Genomic DNA, 23,833 nt, shown 5'->3' with positions numbered 1-23,833 from the left:
CTAGAGTTTCCTAGAGAAAATCCTTGTCTAGGCATCTGTAGGTGAACCTTGGCTGGATGTAGGTCACAGCCATGCCAGAGGACCTAGAGATTCCTAGAAAGGTGTTCTCTGAAGTAAAAAGAAGGTGATTTTTTTTATTTGTGTTTTTTCCCTTCACTTTCATGGGGGTTCTGTGCCCCTAACCCCAGTGAGTGTGGAAAGTCTACTTTATACAGTACTTGTCTGGAGGATTTGGAGTTCATTATGTACATTGCACAGTACATTGTGTTATTTGGGGTAACCAGTATGGAGACCCAGTGTGTTGTAGTGGTTTAAGTGCAGGAGTACGACTCTTGGAGATCAGGGTTCAAATCCCCACTTGCCATGGACCTTGGGCAAGTCACACTTTCTGAGCCTAAGAGGAAGGCAATGGCATATCTCTAAGCAAATCTTGCCAAGAACACCCTTGGATAGAGTTGCCATATGTCAGAAACAACTTGAAGACAAACAACAAATTCATATTCTGGCTGTTCTGCGGTTATTCCATTCCCTCTTAAGAGTCCTTCACTCCATTTAAGAGTTTCCTTCAGCCGGAGAGGAAGGCAATGGCAAACCTCCTCTACCAAGAAAGACCTGATAGGGTTCCCATAACTTGGAAACAACTTGAAGACACACAGTAAAATAAACTGCCTCAGGATGATGGGCTCTCCTTGTTTGAAGATCTGTAAACAGCCATCTGTGGAGAATGCTTTACTTGTATATTGTTGCACAGTAGGGGGTTGGGGATGGCCCTTGGGAGCCCTTCCAAATCTGTGATTCTAAGAGACTGGCACAGAACTTGACATATTTCTGTAAAAAATGCTGTTAAAGTAATTAGGAATGGTTACTTATTGCACCAAAAAGTACGGTAACTTTATCCCCACTTGCTAATTTGCTTTTGAAAAGTGACATTGGGCCAAAACACACTGCAAAAATAGTCCACTTTGAGACCAATTTAACTTCCCTGGCTCATAGCTAGGGAATTCTGAGAACTGTAGTTTTGTGAGACATTTAGCCTTCTCTGCCAGAGAGCTCTGGTGCCACAACAACCTACTGTTCCCAGGATTCCCTAGCATTGAGCCAGGACAGTTAAAGCATTCTCAAATTGTATTATTTCTGTGGTTGGTTTTGACCCTTTGTTATGAGCTTTTCAGGATCCCTTCAATAACTCACCGTAGGCAACTGTCTTGCTTGTAATTTGTTGCTACTGCCACACTGCAGAATTAATGCAGTTTGATACCACTTTAGTTGTCATGGCTTCACCTTATGGAATCCTGGGATTTGCAGTTTGTTGCAGCACCAGTGCATTCAGACAGAGAAGGCTAAACAGCTCACAAAACTACAAATCTCAGCATTCCATAGCACTAGTTAACCTGGTGACAAACTGCATTCATTCTGCAGTATAGATACAGCCTGAGAGAGCAATAGTCGTTTACAAATTTGTAATCTACATTATGCCTGCTTTGCAAAAAACAAAAAAAACAAGACAAGAGTTGCATGGCACTTTAAAGCCCAGAAAATGTCACTGTGGCATAAGCGTTCACAGGCCAGAGAGCCCATTTTGTCAGACAATACTATTATTTTCTTGCTCTGCAAGGCCAGTGTAATGCATTGGCTCTCCTCTAATCCCTATTCAGCCATGAAACTCTGGGGCAAATTAGATGTGACATGGGAGATCCTACACAAATCTCACATATTATCTTTTTTTGTTTTTGTTTTAAATCAAAGCAGTCATGTCACTAACTGAGGCCATGGCACTGTAGAAAAAGGGGTTAACCCTTTTCTCAGGAAATATTGTGTTTAGACTTAGGTCCCATCTCCAAGATATCTCATTATGTACGATTATGCAAATACAAGTTTTCCAAAATCCAAATAAAATAAAATAAATCCAAAACCCCAAATATTTCTGGTCCCAAGCATTTCAGATGAGGGAGACTCCAACTGTATTTTGCACATGTAGCATTTTTATAAATACTGTACTTTTCATTCATGTACAACCAGACCCTGCTCAGAACGGCAGCTTTCTCTCAGACACTTCATGAGCTCAGTGTTCAGACCCCTGCCCTGTCAGCAATCACACTAATTATATATTAAATTCATATATATCCTAATTACCCCATAAAGCTCAGATAGTTACCTTGAGGAAATCACAGCCTCTCAGTCTAACTGACTTCAGAGAACTGTTAGTATAAAAATGAGGGCTGGAGTAGAAAGAAAAATATGTGCCATACCTTCAGCTCCAGGCAGTAAATAGAATAGAGTTAATTCACATACATCTGGTTGGGGGAAACATAATTATTATAAAGAATGTGACGCATTGCAATGGCTATTTTGGATGTTACACAGGGCCTGGCCAGAGAATCTGAGTTTTATGGAGCCTTTTGACGTTACAGATTGAGAGCTATGATTCTACTTAAACTGCCACAGCAACATCCTGTGGTTTGTAGTTTGGGGAGGCGCTAAAGTTCTCTGGTGGAGAATTCTAGTCTGCCTGAGGCACCCCTCTTTTCTGAAGTTGTTGTTCATTGTTGTTACTTGCCTTCAAGTCGTTTCTGACTTATGGTGATCCTAAGGCAGGGTTTTCTTGGCAAGATTTGGTTAGAGGGGGGTTGCCATTGGCTTCCCCTAAGGCTGAAAGAGTGTAACTTGCCATCCTTTTAAACTTGCCATCCACATTCCACCCCTCCAGGCAACTTGACTTGCCAGACCATTAGCAGTCAGTAATTCTTATCTCCACCCAGCTGTGAACAAGTTTGGACTGTCCCATTTCTGCAGATAAAACTGATGCTAAAGGGCAGAGGAGTTGGCCAAGCAAAAAGTGTTCCGTCCCCCGCAAGGACATGCACACTGGTCAGCAGCCTTGGATGTGAACATCCTGCTCCACCCCTATCTGGGTCATTAATAGACTTCAGCTATTGAGATCAGCTTGGATTAATTCTCATAGGAACCGCTTGGGAAGAAGATAAAATCAAGTACCCTCTATGTTGCTAAACCCTAGCTCTAGGGACTGGGAAGGATTCCCAAGTATAAGCACAGTCTGCTGAAGTCACTTTGCTGCCTGAGATAGAAGTATCTGTGTTGGCACCAGAGGCAGGAATTCCCATGGGTGCCCCTCGCTGTCAGTAAAATGAAATCATAATTAAATACCAATTTCCTTTCTTTCTGTCTTTCTTTTAATCAGCTTGTATTTACTGCCTGAGACCGCCATCTCATTCTGCCTAGTGGTTATAAACCTTATCTGGAATTCTGAAATTCAAAATATGTGTAAAATTACCTTCAAGCTATGTGTATAAGGTGCATATGAAACATCAAGGAGTTTCGTGTTTAAACTTGGGTCCCATCACCAAGATGGCTCATTATGAACATAGAGGCAAATATAGGTATTCCGAAGTAAACAAAACCCAATATATCCAAAACATTTCTGGTCCCAGGCATTTTGGATAAGGGAAACTCAGCTTCTGTGTTTACATGTGTATTAAATAACATGTAGAGTTTAAACTTGGGTCTCATCTGTAATATATTTAATTATGTATGTACAAATATTCCAAAATCCAAAACACTTTTAGTCCCAAACATTTTGGATAATTGCAGAGGTAATCCAGTTTGAGACTGCTTTAACTGTCCTGGCTCAGTCCTAAGGAATCCTGGGAACTGTAGTTTATTGTAGTTTATCTGACAGAGAAGATTAAATGTCTCACAAAACTACAGCTCCCAGGATTCCCTAGCATTGGCCCAGGGCAGGTAAAGCAATCTCAATCTTAAACAGATAGGTTGATAAAATGTATCCTTGCTTGAACCCCTTACCAATTGGAAAATACTCTGTTTAACCATATTCTGCCCTAATGGTGGCCTCTTGTCCTGAGTACAGGTTACACATTAGGATAATAAATTGTAATGGTACACCTATTTATTTAAGAGCAATCTATAGTTTTTCATGATCTACACAAACAAAGGCTTTGCTATAATCCATAAAGCATGGGGTCATTTTCTTCTGAAATTCTTTGGTACATCTATTTATTTAAGACCAATCCATAGTTTTTCATGATCTACACAAACAAAAGCTTTTCTATAATCCACAAAGCATGGGGTCATTTTCTTCTGAAATTCTTTGGTGTGTACCATTATCCAAGACATATTTGCAGTATGATCCTTTGTGCCTTTTCCTCTTCTGAACCCATCTTGGACATCTGGCATTTCTCACTTCATAGATGGTAAAAGTCTTTGTTGTAGAAATTTGAAAATGGGAGATTAATCCAGTGGTCTTGTGGCTACTGCATTCTCTAGTGTTCCCTGTTCTGAGGGCTGGAATGTATATTGAGCATTTCAGATCTGTGGGCCATTCTTTTATTTTCCATATTTGTTGACAGGTTTTAGTGTGAATTTGAGTAGATTCTGTCTGTAGCTTGAAGCAGCTATATTGGTATGCCACCTGTTCCTGATGATTTGTTTCTCTCAAGTACTTTGAGAGTAGCTTGCTGAGAGCTGATGGGAATTGATGAGGGATGGTGGAGATTGCAGTCCCAACAATATCTGGAGAGCTATACTTTGCCAATCATGATTTAATGTGAGAATGGTCTAGTTGGCGCAAGTTTGCACGGCCTGGAAAAGAGGGAGTGGGCAAGAATAGAGCATGCAGAGGGTTTTGGTACCTGACAATCTCTCTTTTCTTTCATGCAGCTAAAGATCTCCTTCAGTGAGAATCAGCTGGAGAGGACCTTCCAATACCCATCAGAGGGCTCCCTGTTGGAGGAGTTTGGGCCTCCTGAGGAGTCAGAGTCCCTGACTTGCACCAATCCCCATGGGGATGAGGAAGAAGAAGAGGAGGAGCTGCTGCTGCTTCATCGTGGCCTCCCAGGCCTGCTGAGGACCAAACCCCTCATTGTGGGTGAGTGCCTGGAAGCCTCAGGAGATGCCTAGATCACAGCTGACTAGCAAACACATCACTGCAGCTCTTCCCACACACCACAGCAAATTTAGGCTCTTTTCTTTCACCTAGAATCACAGATCAGAATGAAACAAGTAGTTTTGCTGATATGGGGAGAGAGGAAAAGCCTTGTTCTCACAGAGAGCTAAACCATCACACTGAAGTTTTTTGTGGTTTTTTTGGGCGATGTGGCCATGTTCTAGAAGAGTTTCTTCCTGACGTTTTGTCAGCATCTGTGGCTGGCAAAATGTCAGGAAGGAATTCTTCTAGATAGAACATGGTCACATAGCCCGAAAAACCACAAAAAAACTATGGATGCCGGCCATGAACACTGAACCTCTCCATGGCTATTGCTAATCTGTACGGCTTGAGATGGCAACTGTTGCCCTACATACAAGACTCAGACACATATAGAGAAGCATCTTTAGCCATTATTCAGGGTTTCCTTCCCCGCTTTCCAATATGTTAGGGGATTCCAGGGGTGGCAAGGAGAGCAATATAAAAGGCTATTATTCTGACAGGCTTTTGAGAACAAAAAGTTTTAAAAGAAAGAGGACTAGACTCTCGGCAGTGACCCAGCGTTCCTTTTCAGTTGCTGTTCCTAGACTCTGGAATGACCTGCTGGACGAGATCCATCAGATTACCATCTTGGAAACCTTTAAGAAGGCTATTAAGATGGATCTCTTCTGGCAGGCCTTTCCAGACTAGACCACCTCCATTTACCAGCCCCCCCCCCCCCCCGCTCCACTTTTTCCTCCTCTTTTCTCCATCCTCATTTCCATCCTATCTGGACCCTGCTATAAACTTTCTACAAATCTCCTACCTAGTTTAACTGTTATTTTATACTATTGTTTTAATGTCCTTCTGGTTTAATCTCCTTTTAGTATTACTATGTTTTTATACGGGGGGGGGGGATAGTGTTTTTTTAGAATGTTTAACTGTATCTTGTTTTATTGTTGTAATCCACTTGGATTCCAAGTGATTAAGGGGAATATAAATATTATTGTTGTTGTTGTTCTTAAAGAAGACGCTGTACTGTTTTAATTGCACTGTTTTCTAAATGGGCTTATTATTTTAATTGAATGTTTAACATTGTTTTTAAGGTTTTTAATAGTTTAATTCCATTTTAATGTTTAACTTTAATATGTCTTAACTATAATGTATCTCTTACCTTGAGTACAAAATTATATCCCTGACGTTATGGCCAATTTGTGTGAATAATTTTTAAAAGATGGGAGAATTCAGTGTGGTTTAAAATTAGTTCTCCTACTTACCAGTGATGCAGTCAAGTCTTTTAGTCCAAGTCTCAAGTTTCTACCTTCAAGCCTCAAGTTGAGTCAGAGGTCCTTGCAAGATACAGTACTTTCAAGCTGAGTCTCAAGTCTGGGACCCAACGTTTAACAGAAATAAGGAGGTGGAGTGCATTTCTCAGAGGAACAGCAAGTGCATTAGGCAATGGGGTTGAGGTAGTGCTTGAGGTCTGCTTGGCAGCCTGTCCCTGCTGCACATCAGAGGAGCCTTATCAGTTTTTTCAAAAGCTTTAGAAAGATCCTTCTGCCTCAAGCCCATTGCCTAACACATGTTCTGTTCCCGTCTGAGAAATGTGTCCAGCACTTTGGGGGTATGTCTTGCCTGCTTCTCAAAGTGAATGCAACAGCAAGCCAGTCACTAAAAATGTTCTCAGGTCAACTCAGGTCAGTGTGTAATTTTTGCCAAGTCAAGTCCAGGTTAAGTCATTGAAACATCTTGAGGCTGACTTAAGTCCAAGTCAGTTGACTCAAGTCTACATCACTGCCATTTTCACCTATGGGAACTGTCTCTTCATAAAATTACAGAGCTGGAACCGTTCTTAAAGGTCATTTAATCCAGTCCCTGCTAAGACAGGAAATCATAGTAAGTTGTCTGAATTCAAGATGGTGGTAAGAAGCAATACTGTTTCTTGCTGTGTCAAACTGAATCTGTGGGCAAGTATCTACCATTTTGGTCAAGTTTTTTTTGTAGGGGGGAGGAGGAGGAATTGTTTCTGCACAGTGCACAAATTTTAGGGTGTGTATGTTGGAATTCTGGATTAAATAGGATTAAAGGGGTATTTTAAAAACCTCATATTGAAGCGCCATCTAGTGTCTCTTTTGCAGAACTGCAAGGGTCCTTGTTTCTGTCTGGGTTCAGCAGAGCATAAATTTTGTACTTTCCCCCTTTCACTGATGTTCTTCCTCTTCCCCTTTCCAGATGAATCCTGTCGGCGGTAACCCCATGCATCTTCCTCCATGTCTGGGAAGGGTGGAGCATATCTAAGTCTTCATGCCATATTCCAGATTCTTCAGCTGGACCTTAATTCAATTCCATCTTCCAGCAACCACCAACACCAAGGAATGAAGCAGGGACCAAAAAAAAAAGACTTTCCAGTCCTGCCTTTTCCCTAGGGCTCTGGATATGTTTCTTCCATGGGGAGAAGAAAGACAGTTTTGAAAATACCTTTCATGGGGTATTTGTTTTGTATTTTTCACCTCTTAAGACTCTGGCACTGAAAAGACGACCTCAGAGACACCATCACCCCTCCAAAAGACTACCTTGAATCTAGATAGCAGCGGCACTCAGAATCATAGGAGATGCTGCTTACTCTCAATGTGTTGAGAGGCAAGTCTCAACTACACGGGTTTGATTCAGAGACCCTTTTTCCTATCCCTACACACAGCCAGCCAAATGCAGCTGAAATATATTTTTCTGTACTACCAGCAGAGGAAGCACTGAACTTTGTCTACACACTTCTCTGGAGTTGGCTGTTTCCAACAAGGGCTAATATTGTTATCATATTTTCCCCCTTCCTGCTGTCATCCAAACCACATTTGATACCCTCACTGGGCTGAGGGACTTTCTGTAATGCCCAGACCTTTTTTGGAGGGGCAAAGAATTTGGATATGCCTGAATATTAAAGAAAGGAGGGGGGCAACATTTCTAAGAGCAGCCATATGGATGGAGGGATAGTGGATGTAGGGAGTCTCTAGCATTGAGAGAAGCAATTATCTTGCACACAACATGTCAGTATTAAGGAGGGTTTTGTTGTTATGAGGTGCGGAGGGGGGCTTCCAATTGTTCTCTCTGTTTCTCTTCTCCGAGCCATTCTGGAGAAAAAGCAAATCAGTATGGTTCTAGTTATTAATGCAAGAGCTGTGAGTAGGCATGCAACTGGGCAAACGGAGTGGTTCTGGTTATTATTAAAATAGGAGCACTTGGTATTAGAGCATGGGCAAATGAGAAACAGCTCTCTCTGCATGTGGATAGGGCTAGTTGCCATTTGAAACTTTATCCCACTTTTTCTTTTTCTAAAAAAAAATTCAGGCAGAGGTAGGTGTGTTAGAGACAGTCAAGCTTGGTTTTGGAAGCATAAAATGGGGAGGTGGCAGTCTGTGGAGATGTTCAACAAAGCAGAGGCAAGAGAAAAGGACAACATCCCATCTTAATCATGTCCATTTCCCATTCAGGATTCAGAACTCATGTGGGATTGGATGAGCAAATGGTATGAGGTTGGATGAATAGCATCGGGTGAACGGTTAGAAAATGAAGTGATATTTTGACACATAGGTTTTTTAAAAAAATAATTATACTGCAAACTGTCTCAGCGAGTTATTTGCCATTGTTCACTGCATGGTGTTTTCAAGTGGGGGAAAAGCAGACCCAAGGACTAAACTAGGAGTGGCTTTCCAAAAACGATTGAATGCAGAATAATCACAGATTCAAAATACTGACAATTTTCCACAGCTGAGGTCAGGGTTTTGGGAAGCCTCAGACAAAAGACCACTAGAGGATCCTTCCATCAGTGAGGGGCAGATCAAGTGAGTGATGCAAACTGAGGCAATGCTCCAGATTCCTCTGCTCATGTGACTGGCTGCAAACAAACCAGACAAGCATGGTTGCCCTTGATGTGTGTTTCTCAACATGGCACTCACTTCCATTCAATGATGGCAATAATAACCTGAGTAAGGAAGGAAAGGCCATATAATGTGTTTTGTTTTACAGTCTTGCCAGTTTCTCCAGTGGTCCTGGTGGGCTTGAAATAGAGCAAACTTAGGGATCAACATCATTGGGCCGATGACTGAGAGCCATGTTGATGTTCCTCCTCTTAGTTGCCACTGCCTAAACATCTACATTTTCTCTGCCAATAGACATGGGTAGGAATGGGAAGCAGTTTACCTCTGCATCTGTTTGGGTGACCATCAGTCTTGAGCCTGTGGGCAAGCTTATTACCATTGGCAGCTACACTAAGAAGGTGGTGAGCTTACTGGTGGACGTACAGTGGTCCCTCCATATTCACTGGGGTTAGAGGTAAAGGACAACCGTGAATATAGAAAAAACGCAAATTAAATAAACACTATTCTTTTTACCTAAGAAAAAAATCTCTCTAGGAATCTCCAGGTCCTCCAGTGCAATTCTGTAGGCACCTTCTGCCAGAGGTTAATCATAGAATCATGCTGGAGGACCTACAAATGCCTAGAGAAATGTTTTCTCTAGGAACACTTAGACTCTCCAGCACAACTTTATGGTCAACTTCCAGCACAGTTGCACTGGAGGACTTAGAAATTTCTAGAGAAAACAATCAAAACTGCAAATAAATCCACAAAAGTCAAAGCTGCAGTTGTGGAGGGCCAACTGTAGTAGGCTACAGAGGACAATTTGTCAAAGCCACTCCAAAAGAAACAAAGAAACCCTAGATCTGCCCCACAGCCCTAGCAAATACCTCCCAGGTCCATTCTGTGGAGCTCACAATGCAAAATAATAACTATTATTATTATTATTATTATCAGTCTCATTGAAGGTCTCTAAGCTGGAAATGACCAGTCCAATTGGTGGTTATCTTTAAATTCTTGAGTGGGAATTCCCCAGATAACTGCTTAATTAAATGGCTTGAGAAATGGCACACAACTCATTTGCAGGAAAAGGTGTGACCTGAGAGAATGTGTTACTGATGCAGGTATGAGAGGAGAAAGTGATGGTAGGAGCACAGTGTTGAAAGGAGTGCGGACTGAAGGAATGAAAGTATGAATGAGTGGAAGGAAGAAGCACAGATGGGGAGGAGTGAAACAAATTACACATTCCTTCTATATCTTTCTCTTCCTTGCTAATTTATCTTGTTATTGTGCATCATTTTTATTATCATTCTCCTTTTTATTTTGCACTGTGGGAACAGCTATGCCTGGAGCCCATGAATAAGTGAATGAATGATTGAAAATGGAGAACAGCTCTTTCTTTGAAGAGGAGAAGCGGTTGGCAAAGATTGGCGTATGCGGGCCAGGGCTGAAGCAGCTGTGTCCAGCCATTTCCATCAGTGTTTTTTATACGTAATTATTGTTGTTGTTGTTGTTATTAACAATAAACCAGAATGATGTTGCACGTTGAACTAAGAGTCCTCCACTGTCCTATTTGTTAAATGGCAACTTCAGATGGCAAACTTCTTCCGAATCATGGATGCTGGGGACAAAATAAGAGGAGAGCCACCTCTCTCTCGCCCTGCTTCACTGAAACAGGTGGTAGGCAATGATTTGAAACAAAATACTCCAACAAAGCATATCTGCAATTTTGTTGTTGTTGTTATTTACAGTCACATTGATTTCATCTTAATCCTATGAACAAGGGACCTCCAAAGGGCTCTTGGAGATCACCAGCAACCCTGCTCAGGTCTTGCAAACAGGGCTCTAGCTTTCCCGATTGAATCTGTCCATCTGTAACGCAGTGTCCCTCTTTTCCTTTACCAAACATTATAATATTTTCCTGTGGGTCATGTTGTCTCATTACACAGTGTGCCTGCGGCATACGTGAGTGTGCCATACACAGGTTTAACCTTACATGGAAGGCAAGCTCTGTTTAAAACAATAGCGCATGTGCCCACCGTGTGCATGCCCCGCTGCGCACAGAAGCGTGCTCCCATTATTTTAAACATGACTTGAGCATACACATTTTCCCCTTAACATGGGGGATCTGGAATGGATCCCCTGTGTATGAGAAGGGTCCACTGTACAGTATGTTCAAAGTAAAACAGTCTTATGTTTAGTCATCTTAGCATCTAGTGAGAACTCCTCTTATACTTCTATAGATACCTTCACTGCATTCTGTACATATTTCAATACTTGGGCTGAGTAAGCTAAAGTGGACAGGAATGAGACACTTTGAATCAGATAATTACACATAGGTACTTAGGATGTTGCTAATCATAGGTACTTAGAATGTAGAAGAAGGAATAGACTACATAACTGGAAGCAGAAAATGGAGAGGCACCATTTTCTCTGCAAAAACAAGACCAAGAGCAGATTCTGGCACAGACCATGAATTGCTAATATAAAAAATAACGATAAATACAAACACAAAATAAACCATTGTGACAAAATACAACCTTAAGAACATCCCCATACAATTTAAAGATAATGTAAAAAAATAGATTTCCACTATTAAGCCTCATTGACCAGAAAATCTCTGAACTAAAGCCAAGGACAGTGACAGAAAGAAATGCAAAAGGCACTGTCTGCAGCCAAAAAGAAATAGAAGACTCAATGGATGACGGATGAAATTCTTCAGTTAAGGACAGAGGAGAAACAAAAGTAAAAGGGGAAAGAAATAGTGCAACTGAATGCAACTGTTAAACAATTTATGTGCAGGGACAAGGAGCACTACTATAACAATCAATGCAGATAAATAGAAGATAACAATAAAAAAGAAAGAACATGAAAGCTCTTCCACAAGATCTGAGAATTCAAAGAGAAATTTAAACCAAGAGTGGTGATACTCTACTACCAGCAGGGAAACACATTACATTACCAAACAGGAATAAAAAGATGATGGAAACAATACAATGAATAACTATATAAAATAAATGAAAGGATGACAGATTCATTCAAAGGAGAACCATTTGAAGATGAACCTACAATTTTGCAAACTGAAGTAAAAACTGCATTCTAAACTCTTAAGAAAAATAAATCACAGATGGCATACCAAGGATTGCAATAACCACTAGACCCATGCTAGAAAAACGAGGCTAAAAATTGTACAGTAAAGATTTACCATGTATGGAAGGAGAAATGCCAGGTGTCCTCAACCCACTGGGTTCAGGAAAGGATGATGCACTAAGGATCATATTGCAAACATATGTTAGATAATGGAGCGCATTTAAGAATTTACAAAGAAAATCAGCCTGTGCTTTATAGATAGTAGCAAAGTCTTAACCTGTATGCATAACCTGTATTCAGGACAAGAGGCTACCGTCAGGACAGAATATGGAAAAATGAAATGTTTCCAATTGGCAATACTGCATTTTATCACCCTAACTTTTTAGTCTACATGCTGAACATATCCCCTTATCACACAGGGGAAATTGGGGATTTAAACAGCTATTATCCCATGCAAAACGTGATGTCGCAATTAAGATTTTCACACACATTGCTATTAAACAGGCAATAAGCAGCAACAAATCATTTTTGGGATTTCCCTGTGAAGAAAGTGCAAAGAAAGGTTTACATATGAACATTCAGAAAACAAAAATAACGACCACAGATTATTTACATAACTTTAAAGTAGACAGTAAAAAAATCGAGACAGTGAAAAGTTTCCTAGACCATTGCTCAGCCGTTCATCAAAATGGGGACTGCAGTCAAGAAACCAGAAGATTAGAGTCCAAAACACACTGCAGAAATAATCCAGTTTGAGACTGCTGTAACAGCCCTGATGCAATGCTAGGGAGTTCTGGGAACAGTAGTTTTGTGAGAGGTTGAGCCTTCTCTTGTTGTGGATGATAGGTTTTAAAGGTTCTGATAAATTAGAGTAAGGCAGAGGAGGACCCAGATTTCTTTGAGAATTCAGATTTATTCAAAGCTAGCTGTCCCCAGAGGGATTCCCATTCCAACAAAACTGAGGCACCGAGCCAAAGAAAAAGGGTTGCTTTTATAGAAAAGCAAACAGAAAACTCATCATCACCTCACTGGACATTTCACACTCCAAACGTATAAACTTCCAGCAATCATAGCCCAGATACATGAATACATTTAAATATACTTCAAAATACATGTGGATGCACCCCATTGTCCCTTATCAGCTATGCTGGCACTCAGAGGCCTTTCTGCCTGTGAAGTTACATTCTCTATCAGTCTTTCACTAAGGCTCTTTGTTCCCTTTAGGCGCCTGGATGAACGCTTCCCCTTGAGCATCTCTACATCTGCCCCCCTTCTGCATCCCACTCTCCCAGATGCCTCTGTTGTAAACTGGGTGTACTTTGGTTCACTCTCATCTTTTATTCCATCTGTATATACATATTGACTCTTACATATCACCAAACATTAATATTTGGGTTTGTCCACCTGGCTCTGTCAGAGAGCTCTGATGCCATAATAAATTACAGTTCCCAGGATTCCCTAGCACTGAGCCAAGGAAGTTAAAGGGTCTCAAACTGGATTATTTCTGCAGTGTGTTTTGGACCAACCAGATTCATGGAATTAAAGCACACTTAAGAAGTGAAAGAAACAACAGAATGGAGTGAGCTGGTTTGAGTGTTGGACTAAGATGCTGGGAGAGCAGGGATTGAAGCCATGCTTGGCAATGGAAAGCCATTGGGTGGCCTTGGGCAAGAAGTCACACTCTCTCAGCCTCAGGAGAAGGCAATGGCAAACCCCCTCTGAACAAACCTTGCCAAGAAAACCCTATGATAGGTTTGCCTTACTTAGGTCACCATAAGTGGGAAATGATCACTTGAAGGTGTGAGCAATAGGGAAGAACTGAGATACTGGCTCCCACTGGCATGACCGCCCTCAGAGCTTTATCCCACCAGGGGAGATCCCACAGGGAAATGGGAGTTAAAACTGATTTAAAGCACATTCGAATTTAAACCAAACTTGTAAATCTGGTTAGTTTATCACACTAGGGGACTGTCCACAACAAACTCCAACTCCCAGAGGTCCATAGCCTTGAGCCAGAAAGGACTTAAAGCAGTGCCAAACCTGGTTATTTCTCCAGTGTGGATGCTGCCTTACTTTGTACTCTTATGCAAGTCATTGAATTACTCATCATAGGGTCTCAAGATTCAGCACACAAAGGCACACAACATCAACAACAGCAGCCAAGTCTTCTCATAGACTTATGTTGTTGGGACTACAACTCCCATCATCCTTGCCTGGGAAAGGTTGGGCTAGGGTTGCCATAATTCTTTACTAAAAACCGGGACAAAATGTAGGACAAAACTTAGACCAAAATGTAGGACATTTAAGAAAAATGGAGGACCTTAAGTGTCCTACATTTTGGGCTAAATTTTAGCCCAGCAATAAAACAATTGGACTACAACTCCCATCATCCATCACTATCATATATCCCATGGCCACTAAAGCTGGAGGACCGCTCCGGAAGTCATCCATAGGGCCAACCTCCGCTCTGCTCCTCTCTATGACCCGTTGCTATGCGACCGCCGGAAGTGGTTCCATCCGAGAGTGCGGATTGGTCGCCGGTGGCACGTGTCCGGAAGCGTTGCTACGGTGGCCCGAGAGGGAAGGAAAGGGACTAGGCGAAGGGACAAGTCCCGGCCATCATGGCATCGGGGGAGCTGGAGCGCTGGGTCTCCGGGCAGCTGCACTCTTTGCTGGGCCTGAGCGAGCGGCACGTGGTGGCCTTCATGGTGGGCCTGGCCACGCGCAGCAGGACGCCCGAGGAGCTCCTGGCCCGCCTCGAGGAGACCGAGACCCTCCGCGTCACCGAGCCCTCCGCCCGGGCCTTCGCCCAGCAGCTCTGGGAAAAGGTCAGCCAGAGGGCGGGGCTTGGGGAGAAAGTGGGCGGGGCAGCAGGGGATCAGGGATGAACCCTATGGCCCTGGCCAAGTCCTGGACTACAGCTCCCATCGACCTTGTTGTTGTGTCTCCTTAGCTGCTTCTTACATCTAGGCCAGGCCCAATGGAGCTCCATGGCCTGAGGGCACAGACAGACTGGAGAGTTCTTATTGGTGGAGGGGGTGGAAATGCCTTCATTTCCCTCTCCGGCTCCAACTACCACTTCCCTGAACGTTCATATGATCACAGTGTTGGAAGAGACCCCAAGGGCCCTGATCCAGTCCAACCCCTTTATTCTGCCATGCAGGAACTCTCAATCAAAGCACCCCCATTGACAGATGGCCATCCAGCCTCTGCTTAAAGACCCACCCCACCAAAGAAGGAGAGTCCAGCACTCTCCAAGGGAGCATGTCCCACTGTCAAACAGCTGCACTGACACAGGCACGTGTCCCTAAGGCCATTCTGTCCTGTCCCTGTAACCTGGCATGCTTCCTTTTCCCCACTCCTCCTCCTGGGCAGGTTCCCCACCAGGCCCCGCGGGAACGCCCAGCCAGGCTGGCAGAGCAGGAGGCCTTGGCCATGCAGCAGAAGAACCGTTCCTACACTCTGCTGGAGGACAGTGATGAGGAACAGCCTGGTGGGGCAGCGGCGGCAGCCCAGGGTTCCAAGCGCCAGCGTCCCCCACGAGGCCCTGAAGGCAAACAGCGGAAGCGGCACAAACACCTGAGGCAGCGCCAGGAGGAGGAGGAGGAGGACGGTAAAGACTCCGATGAGAGGAGCAGCGCAGGCGATGGGAGACGGTGGGTCTGCATCGCTATCAGAAAGGGCAGGCTTGGGTGATTGTTTATGTCACAATTATTGCCATTACATTCAGGGATATATGGGAATTACAAAGTACATAAAACACTACCAAGGTTTCTGTATGGGTGTGGGAATGGGAGGAAGTCAGTGTGAGAGGGGTGGCACCATGAGTTGCCACACTGGGTGACAGTGCCCAATTTTGCCATTCATGCTGTAGGAAACAGGCCCCAGCCACCATGAAGGAGGAGGAGGAAGAGGACGAATGGGATCGGAGTGAGCGAGAGCGATTGCAGGACTTGGAAGAGCGGGATGCCTTCGCGGAGCGCATCAAGCGCAAAGACAAGGAGAAGACACGCAACATCCTGGAGCGTTCAGACAAAAAGGTTTGGCCTGAGCCCACGGGGGTCTTGCTTCCATTACTGGAAGCTCTTTCAGATTGTTCCTCACCATCCACCCTGAATGTCTCATGTCACTTATCTGTTTTATCTTTCTTAGGCATGCTTCATTAAAGGTTGGGCTGGGCAAAATATTATGTTTTTCAAGCCCTCAACTAGCTCAGATTTCGGATTGTTTTCTTGCCTTAGAGAATTGTGAGTTAATGTAGGCAGGAGCCTCCGTCAGTGGAAATTTAAATAAGCTGCAGGTGTCCCTCTGCAATCTAAAATGCTATTTATAAATAGGGCTATTTGTATATCGTGATTCTGTGTAGGCTTGAAAAGGCTGTAGAATGTGGCAATGACTACAGAAGCTAGCTTTCTGTGAGTCATTTCTTATGGTGATTGAGACAGGATTTGAAGAGCATAAACCATTTTTAGTAAAAAAAAAAAAGATCTCACAATGCAGAAAAAAGTCCTTAATAAAATTTCCAATAAAATCTCCATTACTTTAAATAACAGAAGCAGAATAAATTATGCATGATGGAAAACAATGAAAAACAACTTGTCCAGTATAAGGTAACTCATGCAGAGTTGCTTAATTTTAATGTGCAGATGTTACAGACTTCTGCCCGGGTTACTCTGGATTAGAGCTTTTTGTGCAATTACATTTAGCCTTCCTTTACTTGTTTTTCTTTCATGAATCTTTCCAAGGCATTCTTTCCTGAAACTTATTTTTACCAACATTAAAATTTCATGTATCTGTCTTAGCAGATGTAGGCCTTCTATCTCTAGACCACCTGCTCTAATTTTTATCACTGTTTTATTCCCTGTTTAATATATGAGGAATTATAGCATTTAATTACTATATGCAATTTGCTATTATTTGCTTTATGATGATCAGATTCTGTTGTTAAAGATAATAGAAAACTTACATACATATGAGTTGGCAAGAAGGTCCTCTCCATCAGTTTATTTGCTGAGATGTTTCCTGACTATTCTGTACAGCTACATTATTTCTCAGTCCACAGTTTTGAAAACATTGCATTGAAAATATGATAATAACTCTTAAAACTATTTGTTTTTGTTTGATTTGTATGTTTGTGTATTTTATTTTCCAATCATGTTGAACTTAGGCCTATGAAGAAGCTCAGAAGCGTCTGAAGATGGCAGAAGAGGACAAGAAATTAATGGTAAGAACTTTACTCTCCCTCTTTGTCTAATTAAATTGCTGGATTGTGATTTAGGCTGCATCCACAGTGTAGAAATAATGGAGTCTGACACCACTTTAACTACCATGGCTCCATGTAGTTTTTGTAGTTTTGTGTGATCCACCAACATCCTTTGGGGGGAAAGGCTAAAGACCTTGTAAAACTACAAATCCCAGGCTTCCATAGGATGGCATTACAACACTTCAAGTGGTGTCAAATGACATTATTTCTACACTGTAGATGCATTCTACAATAAACATTTATTAAACAGATCGCTAAGTTAAATTGGAGACATGAGCAAAACAGTTAAAACTGTGCATATGCACATTCAAGCAAAGAGATTAGGCTCCAAAGGCTTTAACAAAACACCAACTAAAGCAAATATGTCAAACAATATGCAGACTTCTGACTCTGAAATCAGAGTCGGATACCAAGGGCCCACTGTAATATTTGACGGATTTTTTCAAAAATGTAATGCACTTTATTTATGTGGTGTACCTTCAAAGGTCATCTTGAGTGGTGGACAAACTACTGTACTTACCCAAAGCAAAAATTGTCCCATAGTGAGTCTTGATTAAAAATCTCTACAATAGGAGCACAATTGATCTAAAGTAGAAATTGTAAAATAATTCTTGCTGTTTTGGCTAACCAGTATTATGCCTTTCTGCCTGACAGATCCCAGAGTTACGTAAGCAGTCTCGCCGAGAGTATTTGGCCAAACGGGAAAAAGACAAGATAGAAGACTTGGAAGCGGAGATAGCAGATGAGGAATATCTGTTCTCTGAGCAGGAGCTCACAGCCTTGGAGCGACAGGAGCTGGAATACAAACGTAAAGTGCGTGACTTGGCAAAGCAGTACAAGCAAGCTGGAGAGCAGGAGAAGCTGGAGAAGAGCAATCGCTACTATATGCCTGAGGAAAGTCGCAGCAAGGTAGCAGTCGTGTGCGTGATCAAATCAGGATCCTGGTACCCTTTGAAGAATGATTAATTGCATGTATAATGAATGTGTTCTCCAGTTTAAGAATTTCAGACAGCAGGGTGGGGAAAGACATCTACCTAATACACTAGAGACCACTTTCGTTCATGGGCATTTTGGGCAGATAAATATAAAGATCTGCCTTGAAGGATCTTCCTTGCAAGGAAGGAGTGTGAAAGCAATTAAACAGAGCCTACATTGAGCAAAGGTTGGACTCCATAAGTTTTGTCCAACCCCTAGGTGGGAATGATGGGGGTTACAGTCAAACATCTGTGGAAAGTATTGTGTTTAGGAAAGCTGGACTAAATGATCTCCTGGCATGCTAAAGCCCATACTCGATGCATGTCACCACCAGGTCACCAGCAGCTGTAGGCAAACATGCTGCCTTTTGATCAAATTACCTTTGAGCATTTTCTGTGATGAAACTGGATATAGCAGTTCTTGGGATCATTTTGGGGATAAATGTCAGTGAAAGGAGTATTCAGATTCACCAGTACATAAGTTTGTTTGCAAGTTCATTGGCAGTTTGTTTAGGCATGTAGCCTGCTGTACTAGGCTGTGAATGTACCTTCAGTGCACTGATGCTTCCAAGGCACTGAGTTGCCAGCTGGAAAGGCTGCACCTCACCTCTTCTGGATTTGGCTTTTGTCCTGCAGAAAATCCCAGATCGTTATGAGGAACCCCAAACAGAGGATCACATGGCCCCACGCGATGAGCAGCGACGTTGGGAAGAAGACCACATAGGAGCAGCTGCTCTCCGTTTTGGGGCTCGGGATGCTGGTCAGCGCCATCCTCACAAAGATTATGAGTATGTCCTTGAGGATGATGAGATGATCCAGTTTGTGAATGCTGTGCAGATGCGAGGGACAGTTCAAAACAAGGTGAGTTCAGGCTGGGGCATGAGAGATAGGGCTTGGCAAGAGTACTAAAACACAATAGGCCTTCCTCGTCCACAGATTCTGCATGCACAGATTCAACCATCCACAGTTTGAAAATATATATATTTTAAATTCCAAAAAAGCAAACCTTGATTTTGCTATTTTGTATAAATTTTACTGCACCGTTGTATATAATGGGACTTGAGCATCCATGGACCTTGGTATCCACAAGAGGTCCTGAAACCAAACCTCAGTGGATACCAAGGAGCCACTGTAATGCAGATTAGCCAGTGACTGCCACTGAAATTGGATTCTTGGCCCACTGAAAGTGTTTCAACAAGTCTTCATTTATAATCTCTCTCAATCCTTAACATGCCAGTCTGTTCAGCATAAAAAAACAGGTGTGGGGGAGAAGGTGCTGCTAGTTTCACCCCCTTTTTCCTTCTTTTTTCAACCTGTCACTCCCTGCGTAGCAAAAGTAAAAGAAGTTCTCTTCAGCTGTCCAGAGAGCAAACAGGAAAGGGCTCACTGCTCTGAAGCTGCTGCCACACTGCAAAATTAATGCAGCTTGACACTGTTTTAACTGTCATGGCTTCATCCTATGAAATCCTGGGATTTATAGTTTGTTGTGACACCAAATTCTATAGCACAGGCTAAATATCTTGCAAAATTACAAATTCTAGAATTCTTAGCATTGAGCCTTGGTAGTTAAAACAATGTCAAACTGCATTAATTCTGCAGTATAGATGCACCTCAATATTGTTTTTAAAATTTTTAATTTTAACTTACTGTCCCCTGTCTTGAATATAGATTGGTCAGTAGACTAGATAAGCTAACATGTAAAATTCTACCATAAAGCTTTGATCATGCCCCAGATCTACTTATGGGGCTGTGTTTTCTCACTGATAGGATGTAAGTGTAGAATTCTAGAGTGGTTATGTTCCACTGAGGTAGCAAAATCACTACCACTTTCCTTTCTTTTCTCACTCAGTCCCAGGAGGAGAAGCCAGAGTTGTCAGAGGCTGAGCGCAAGAAGCTGTCCATCCAGGAGGTGCGCCGGAGCCTGCCCATCTTTCCCTACCGTGAAGACCTGCTTGCTGCCATTGCCGAACATCAGATACTCATAATTGAAGGGGAGACCGGCTCTGGCAAGACCACTCAGATTCCCCAGTACTTATGTGAAGAGGTAATTTGACATGGGTGAAGAGAAAGAGTCATTCTTGAGATTGAGGAGACTAATGATGGAGCTTGCTAGAAGGCACTCTTTGCTCTCCTGCTAACACCACCCCTGAATCCTGTTGTTGGTGTCAGCTAGAATAGACCCTTTGAATCAATCAGATTTACATAGATATCAACTCACCATTCAGCAATTGTTTCAGTAGCTCTGCTTTATTTGGTGACTAACCAGTAGGATCCCATGGGTTATGGGAGTACTGTGCCTTGTGTATCAGCAAGAATTGCAAGTCAACATGGTAATAAGACAGTAGACCATCTTGATCTTGGATTGGAGAGGGGTCCCATTCCCTAACAATAAGAAGGCCAGTTTCTTAGGAGTGTCGTCGCTCATTTTATTCTTTTCAGCCATGAAGGCTAGGTTGTTTCTTTTTAAATTGTTTTTTGTTTTGAGATGGTTAAATTGCCGAGTTACCAAATTCTGTGACAGGATGCACAGAATCTTGAGAACCATTTTGCTTAATATGTTGTAAAGCTTTTCCACTCCTGGTGTTAACCTAAACATCTTGACTTCTCTGTTCTTTCCACATTCCTAATATGTTGAGGATGTGGGTGTGGGCATTTCATCCAGTTGTATTTCCCTAAGCAGCAGCAACATTTCAGTCCCTAGACAAACATTCTGATACACTTAACAAGCCTGTGAGTACTGAGGACTTAGAATTTTCTTTCTTCCCAACAGGGCTACACAGAAAAAGGAATGAAGATTGGCTGCACCCAGCCCAGGCGAGTGGCGGCTATGAGTGTGGCTGCCCGTGTTTCCCAGGAAATGGGTGTCAAGCTTGGAAATGAAGTATGTGCTTGGAGAAGGCTGGGCGGGGTGTGGGGGGCAGGTATAAGAAGGAACATCATTCCCAGTCCTTGCAGCCAGCTACAACAGCTTGTAATCCCTGTAACACTATTTACTTATTTTATTTATATATTTTTGTTGTTGTTGTTGTTGTTGTTGTTGTGTGTGCCTTCAAGTCATTTCCAACTTATGGTGACCCTAAGGTGACTCTATCATAGGGGTTTCTTGGCATGTTTTTCCAGAGGGGGTTTGTCATTGCCATCCTCTGAGGTTGAGAGAGTGTGACTTATCTAAGATCACCCAATGAGTTTACATGGCTGAGCCACGATTTGAACTCTGGTCTCCAAAGTCACAGACCAACACTCAAGCCACTACACCACGCTGGTTCTTATTTACATGATGTCTTTCTCCTAAATTGGGCCCAAGCTGGCTCACAAAAAATGCTTAAATCCAATAACAACAACAAAATCATAGTTTTAAAACACAACTGAAACACCATGTTAATTTAACAAGCCAAAAATGTAAAATCCTTAAAAATACTCAGTTAAAAATATAAAAACCATTAGAAAACAACTACCAAAGCAAGTGCCCCAATAAAAAGCCTCCCTAGGCTCAATTGTGTGTTTAAAACCTGCATGAAAAGTAATTTTTTGCCTGCTGCTGAAAGGAGAGCAGGGAGGGGACCAGCCTGGACTGCAGTTCAGACCCTATATCTGTGTGGAAAGTTATTTTTGATCAAGGAGATTCCCTTGATCACAGAATAGCATGGCAATCTGTACCAGGAGCAAAGAAGAACAACTTTATTGGTATTATTCCAGAATTCATAAGCTTGCACGGTGACATTACAGATGATGAAAAATTCACATGTACCTTACAGAGATTCTCATGACTTCATTCAGTGTATGTGTCTAATAGGTGTTAATTACTAACAATCAACAATTGAGCATTCATTTTCCCTTAAGTCAGCTCATGTTGCTCAGATCTTGCAAAGAGAGATACATTTTATACTGGGAACTGTATTTCTGTCAGCTACACTGTTCAAGGTTGTTTTCCAGTAATCAAGAATTTGTAACATAGCTTCACTTTGGTTTGTTAGTAGTTTCAGGTTTGGAAGCAGAGAAAAGCAAATTTGTGGTTCTGGGAGAACCAATCTACCTTCTGACAATCTCAGAGATACCTGATCTACCCCTCTTAAACTCTACACTGTCCAGGTGCTGAAGTTAGCAATTCGATTAGGAGAAAGTTTTAATATTTTTCACTGCAGATTACTTGTGATCAGGAAGGTGCTCTGGTTTCTACTTCAGGAGCATCCATTGCGAAGCCTCTCTCTTTTGTCTTCACCAAGTGAGGTGAAGTGGTGGCAGGAAAAAGTAGTCTACCCAAATATCATTAAATATGTTTTGCTGGCATGTAAATGTTCATTCTCAAATACTGTAGCTAGGAAGGACATAATCTCCCCCTTTTGGAATATCTTGCAGGGAAGTGACAATAAACCTGAACTAGGAGGCAGCCGGGTTTTGTCCCTGAGGTCAGTTTTTCATGTGCCCATTCCACCACCTTCCCCACTTCTCTCTGTTCTTCATCTGAATATAGCTGGCTGCTCCACCATTTGTGGGTCAGACAGGCTGTTTCCTCATCCCATTTTCATGGAGGCTTGAATCCAATTTCCATTGATTTGAAAAAGGAACAAGAATATGCTTGGGTGCTCCTCTTCGCTTTGTGTCCCTTTGTGAACATATGGGTTTGAGGTGAATAGATTTGGCCAAAGATTTCTCTGCATATAAGGGCTTTGTGGTAACCTGTATCTAATATCAAGCCTTTCCCCAGGTGGGCTATAGCATCCGTTTTGAGGACTGCACCTCTGAGCGGACGGTGCTGAAGTACATGACTGATGGGATGCTGCTAAGGGAATTCCTGACTGAACCTGACCTGAGCAGCTACAGGTGAGCAACAATACCAGACTTCTCTGCATAGGTTTGAGTAGGTAGAAAAAGTACTTCTCTTTTTATATCAACCCACCATGGCCTTATCCTTGGAAACACACTTTCTGGCTTCCTGTCCTCTAGATTGGTTGAATCATCATGCATTGCTTCAGATGGGGCCAATCTGCTCCAGATCTGAATCAAGCTGATCCAACCCACTTTGGAATCTGAATTGATGTGAATCACTTTGGTTGCACAGTCCTAATAAGCTGTGTTGGTCGGTTAAAGGAGAGTTGTAAAATTGTCAGTTGTTCCAGAAATGTAAATTTAGATAAGGGCTGAATTCTGGCATCACTGCAAATAGTGCAGGCCAAAGCAAGGAATGGAAAGCTGTCAGAGAAGAACTTTAAATAGAATCCCTCCAGTTCCAAGAGTTGACCAGGTTAGTTTAACATGGTGCCCAGTGGGTAGCACTCTGGCTGTGGATTTGGGAGACTTAGGCGGGGTACAGACCGCCGCTTTGCAGCGGTCTGCCGCTGCCGCCGCCAGTAGGTCCGCGGGGGAGCCGGAGCCTTCACACGGCCCGACTCCCGCGCGGACCGAAAAAGAAGCTCCAAAATGGAGCTTCTTTTTAAGTCGCGTTTGCGACGTAGTGAGGCGCCAGGGGCGCACTCACTACGTCACAACGCCCGCGACGCGTACGGACGCTCAGCATCCGATACGTAAAGATGGCGGCGCCCGTATGAACAGGGCGCCGCCATCTTGTACGTATTCAATACGTACTAGGGTTAGGGGGGTGCGGAAGCCCTCCCTCCATAACTGTCATCTTTCGGCCGTTGAGGGAGAGAGCAGGCCGGCCCAGCGTCATCAGGGGCTGGCCTGAAGACAGAGCGCCCTCCCTCCATAACTGTCATCTTTC

General features: G+C 42.8%; 2 protein-coding genes across 3 annotated transcripts in view; both read left to right on the top strand.

Moving 5' to 3' along the window:
- PPP1R18 (protein phosphatase 1 regulatory subunit 18) overlaps nt 1–9,432 on the top strand; it is a 51,724-nt gene extending 42,292 nt beyond the window's left edge. The window contains 2 exon segments of the mRNA XM_042447345.1: nt 4,696–4,903; nt 7,172–9,432. Of these exon segments, the coding sequence (XP_042303279.1) occupies nt 4,696–4,903; nt 7,172–7,191 (228 nt within the window). The 3' untranslated portion in view covers nt 7,192–9,432.
- A 5,006-nt stretch (nt 9,433–14,438) lies between these two features.
- Nucleotides 14,439–23,833, top strand: part of DHX16 (DEAH-box helicase 16) — a 25,847-nt gene continuing 16,452 nt past the window's right edge. The window contains exons 1-9 of one of the 2 annotated variants that reach the window (XM_042447327.1): nt 14,439–14,705; nt 15,253–15,533; nt 15,752–15,917; nt 17,045–17,101; nt 17,795–18,049; nt 18,751–18,975; nt 19,964–20,158; nt 20,885–20,995; nt 22,820–22,935. In XM_042447327.1, coding sequence (XP_042303261.1) covers nt 14,499–14,705; nt 15,253–15,533; nt 15,752–15,917; nt 17,045–17,101; nt 17,795–18,049; nt 18,751–18,975; nt 19,964–20,158; nt 20,885–20,995; nt 22,820–22,935 — 1,613 coding nt within the window. In that variant the 5' untranslated portion in view covers nt 14,439–14,498. The remainder of the gene's footprint in view (nt 14,706–15,252; nt 15,534–15,751; nt 15,918–17,044; nt 17,102–17,794; nt 18,050–18,750; nt 18,976–19,963; nt 20,159–20,884; nt 20,996–22,819; nt 22,936–23,833) is intronic. The other variant, XM_042447326.1, reaches the window with a different exon arrangement.

This window comes from Sceloporus undulatus, chromosome 2 (assembly GCF_019175285.1).
Source record: "Sceloporus undulatus isolate JIND9_A2432 ecotype Alabama chromosome 2, SceUnd_v1.1, whole genome shotgun sequence".
In the NCBI taxonomy this organism is placed as follows: domain Eukaryota; kingdom Metazoa; phylum Chordata; class Lepidosauria; order Squamata; family Phrynosomatidae; genus Sceloporus; species Sceloporus undulatus.
This window is presented reverse-complemented; position numbering and strand designations above follow the sequence as displayed.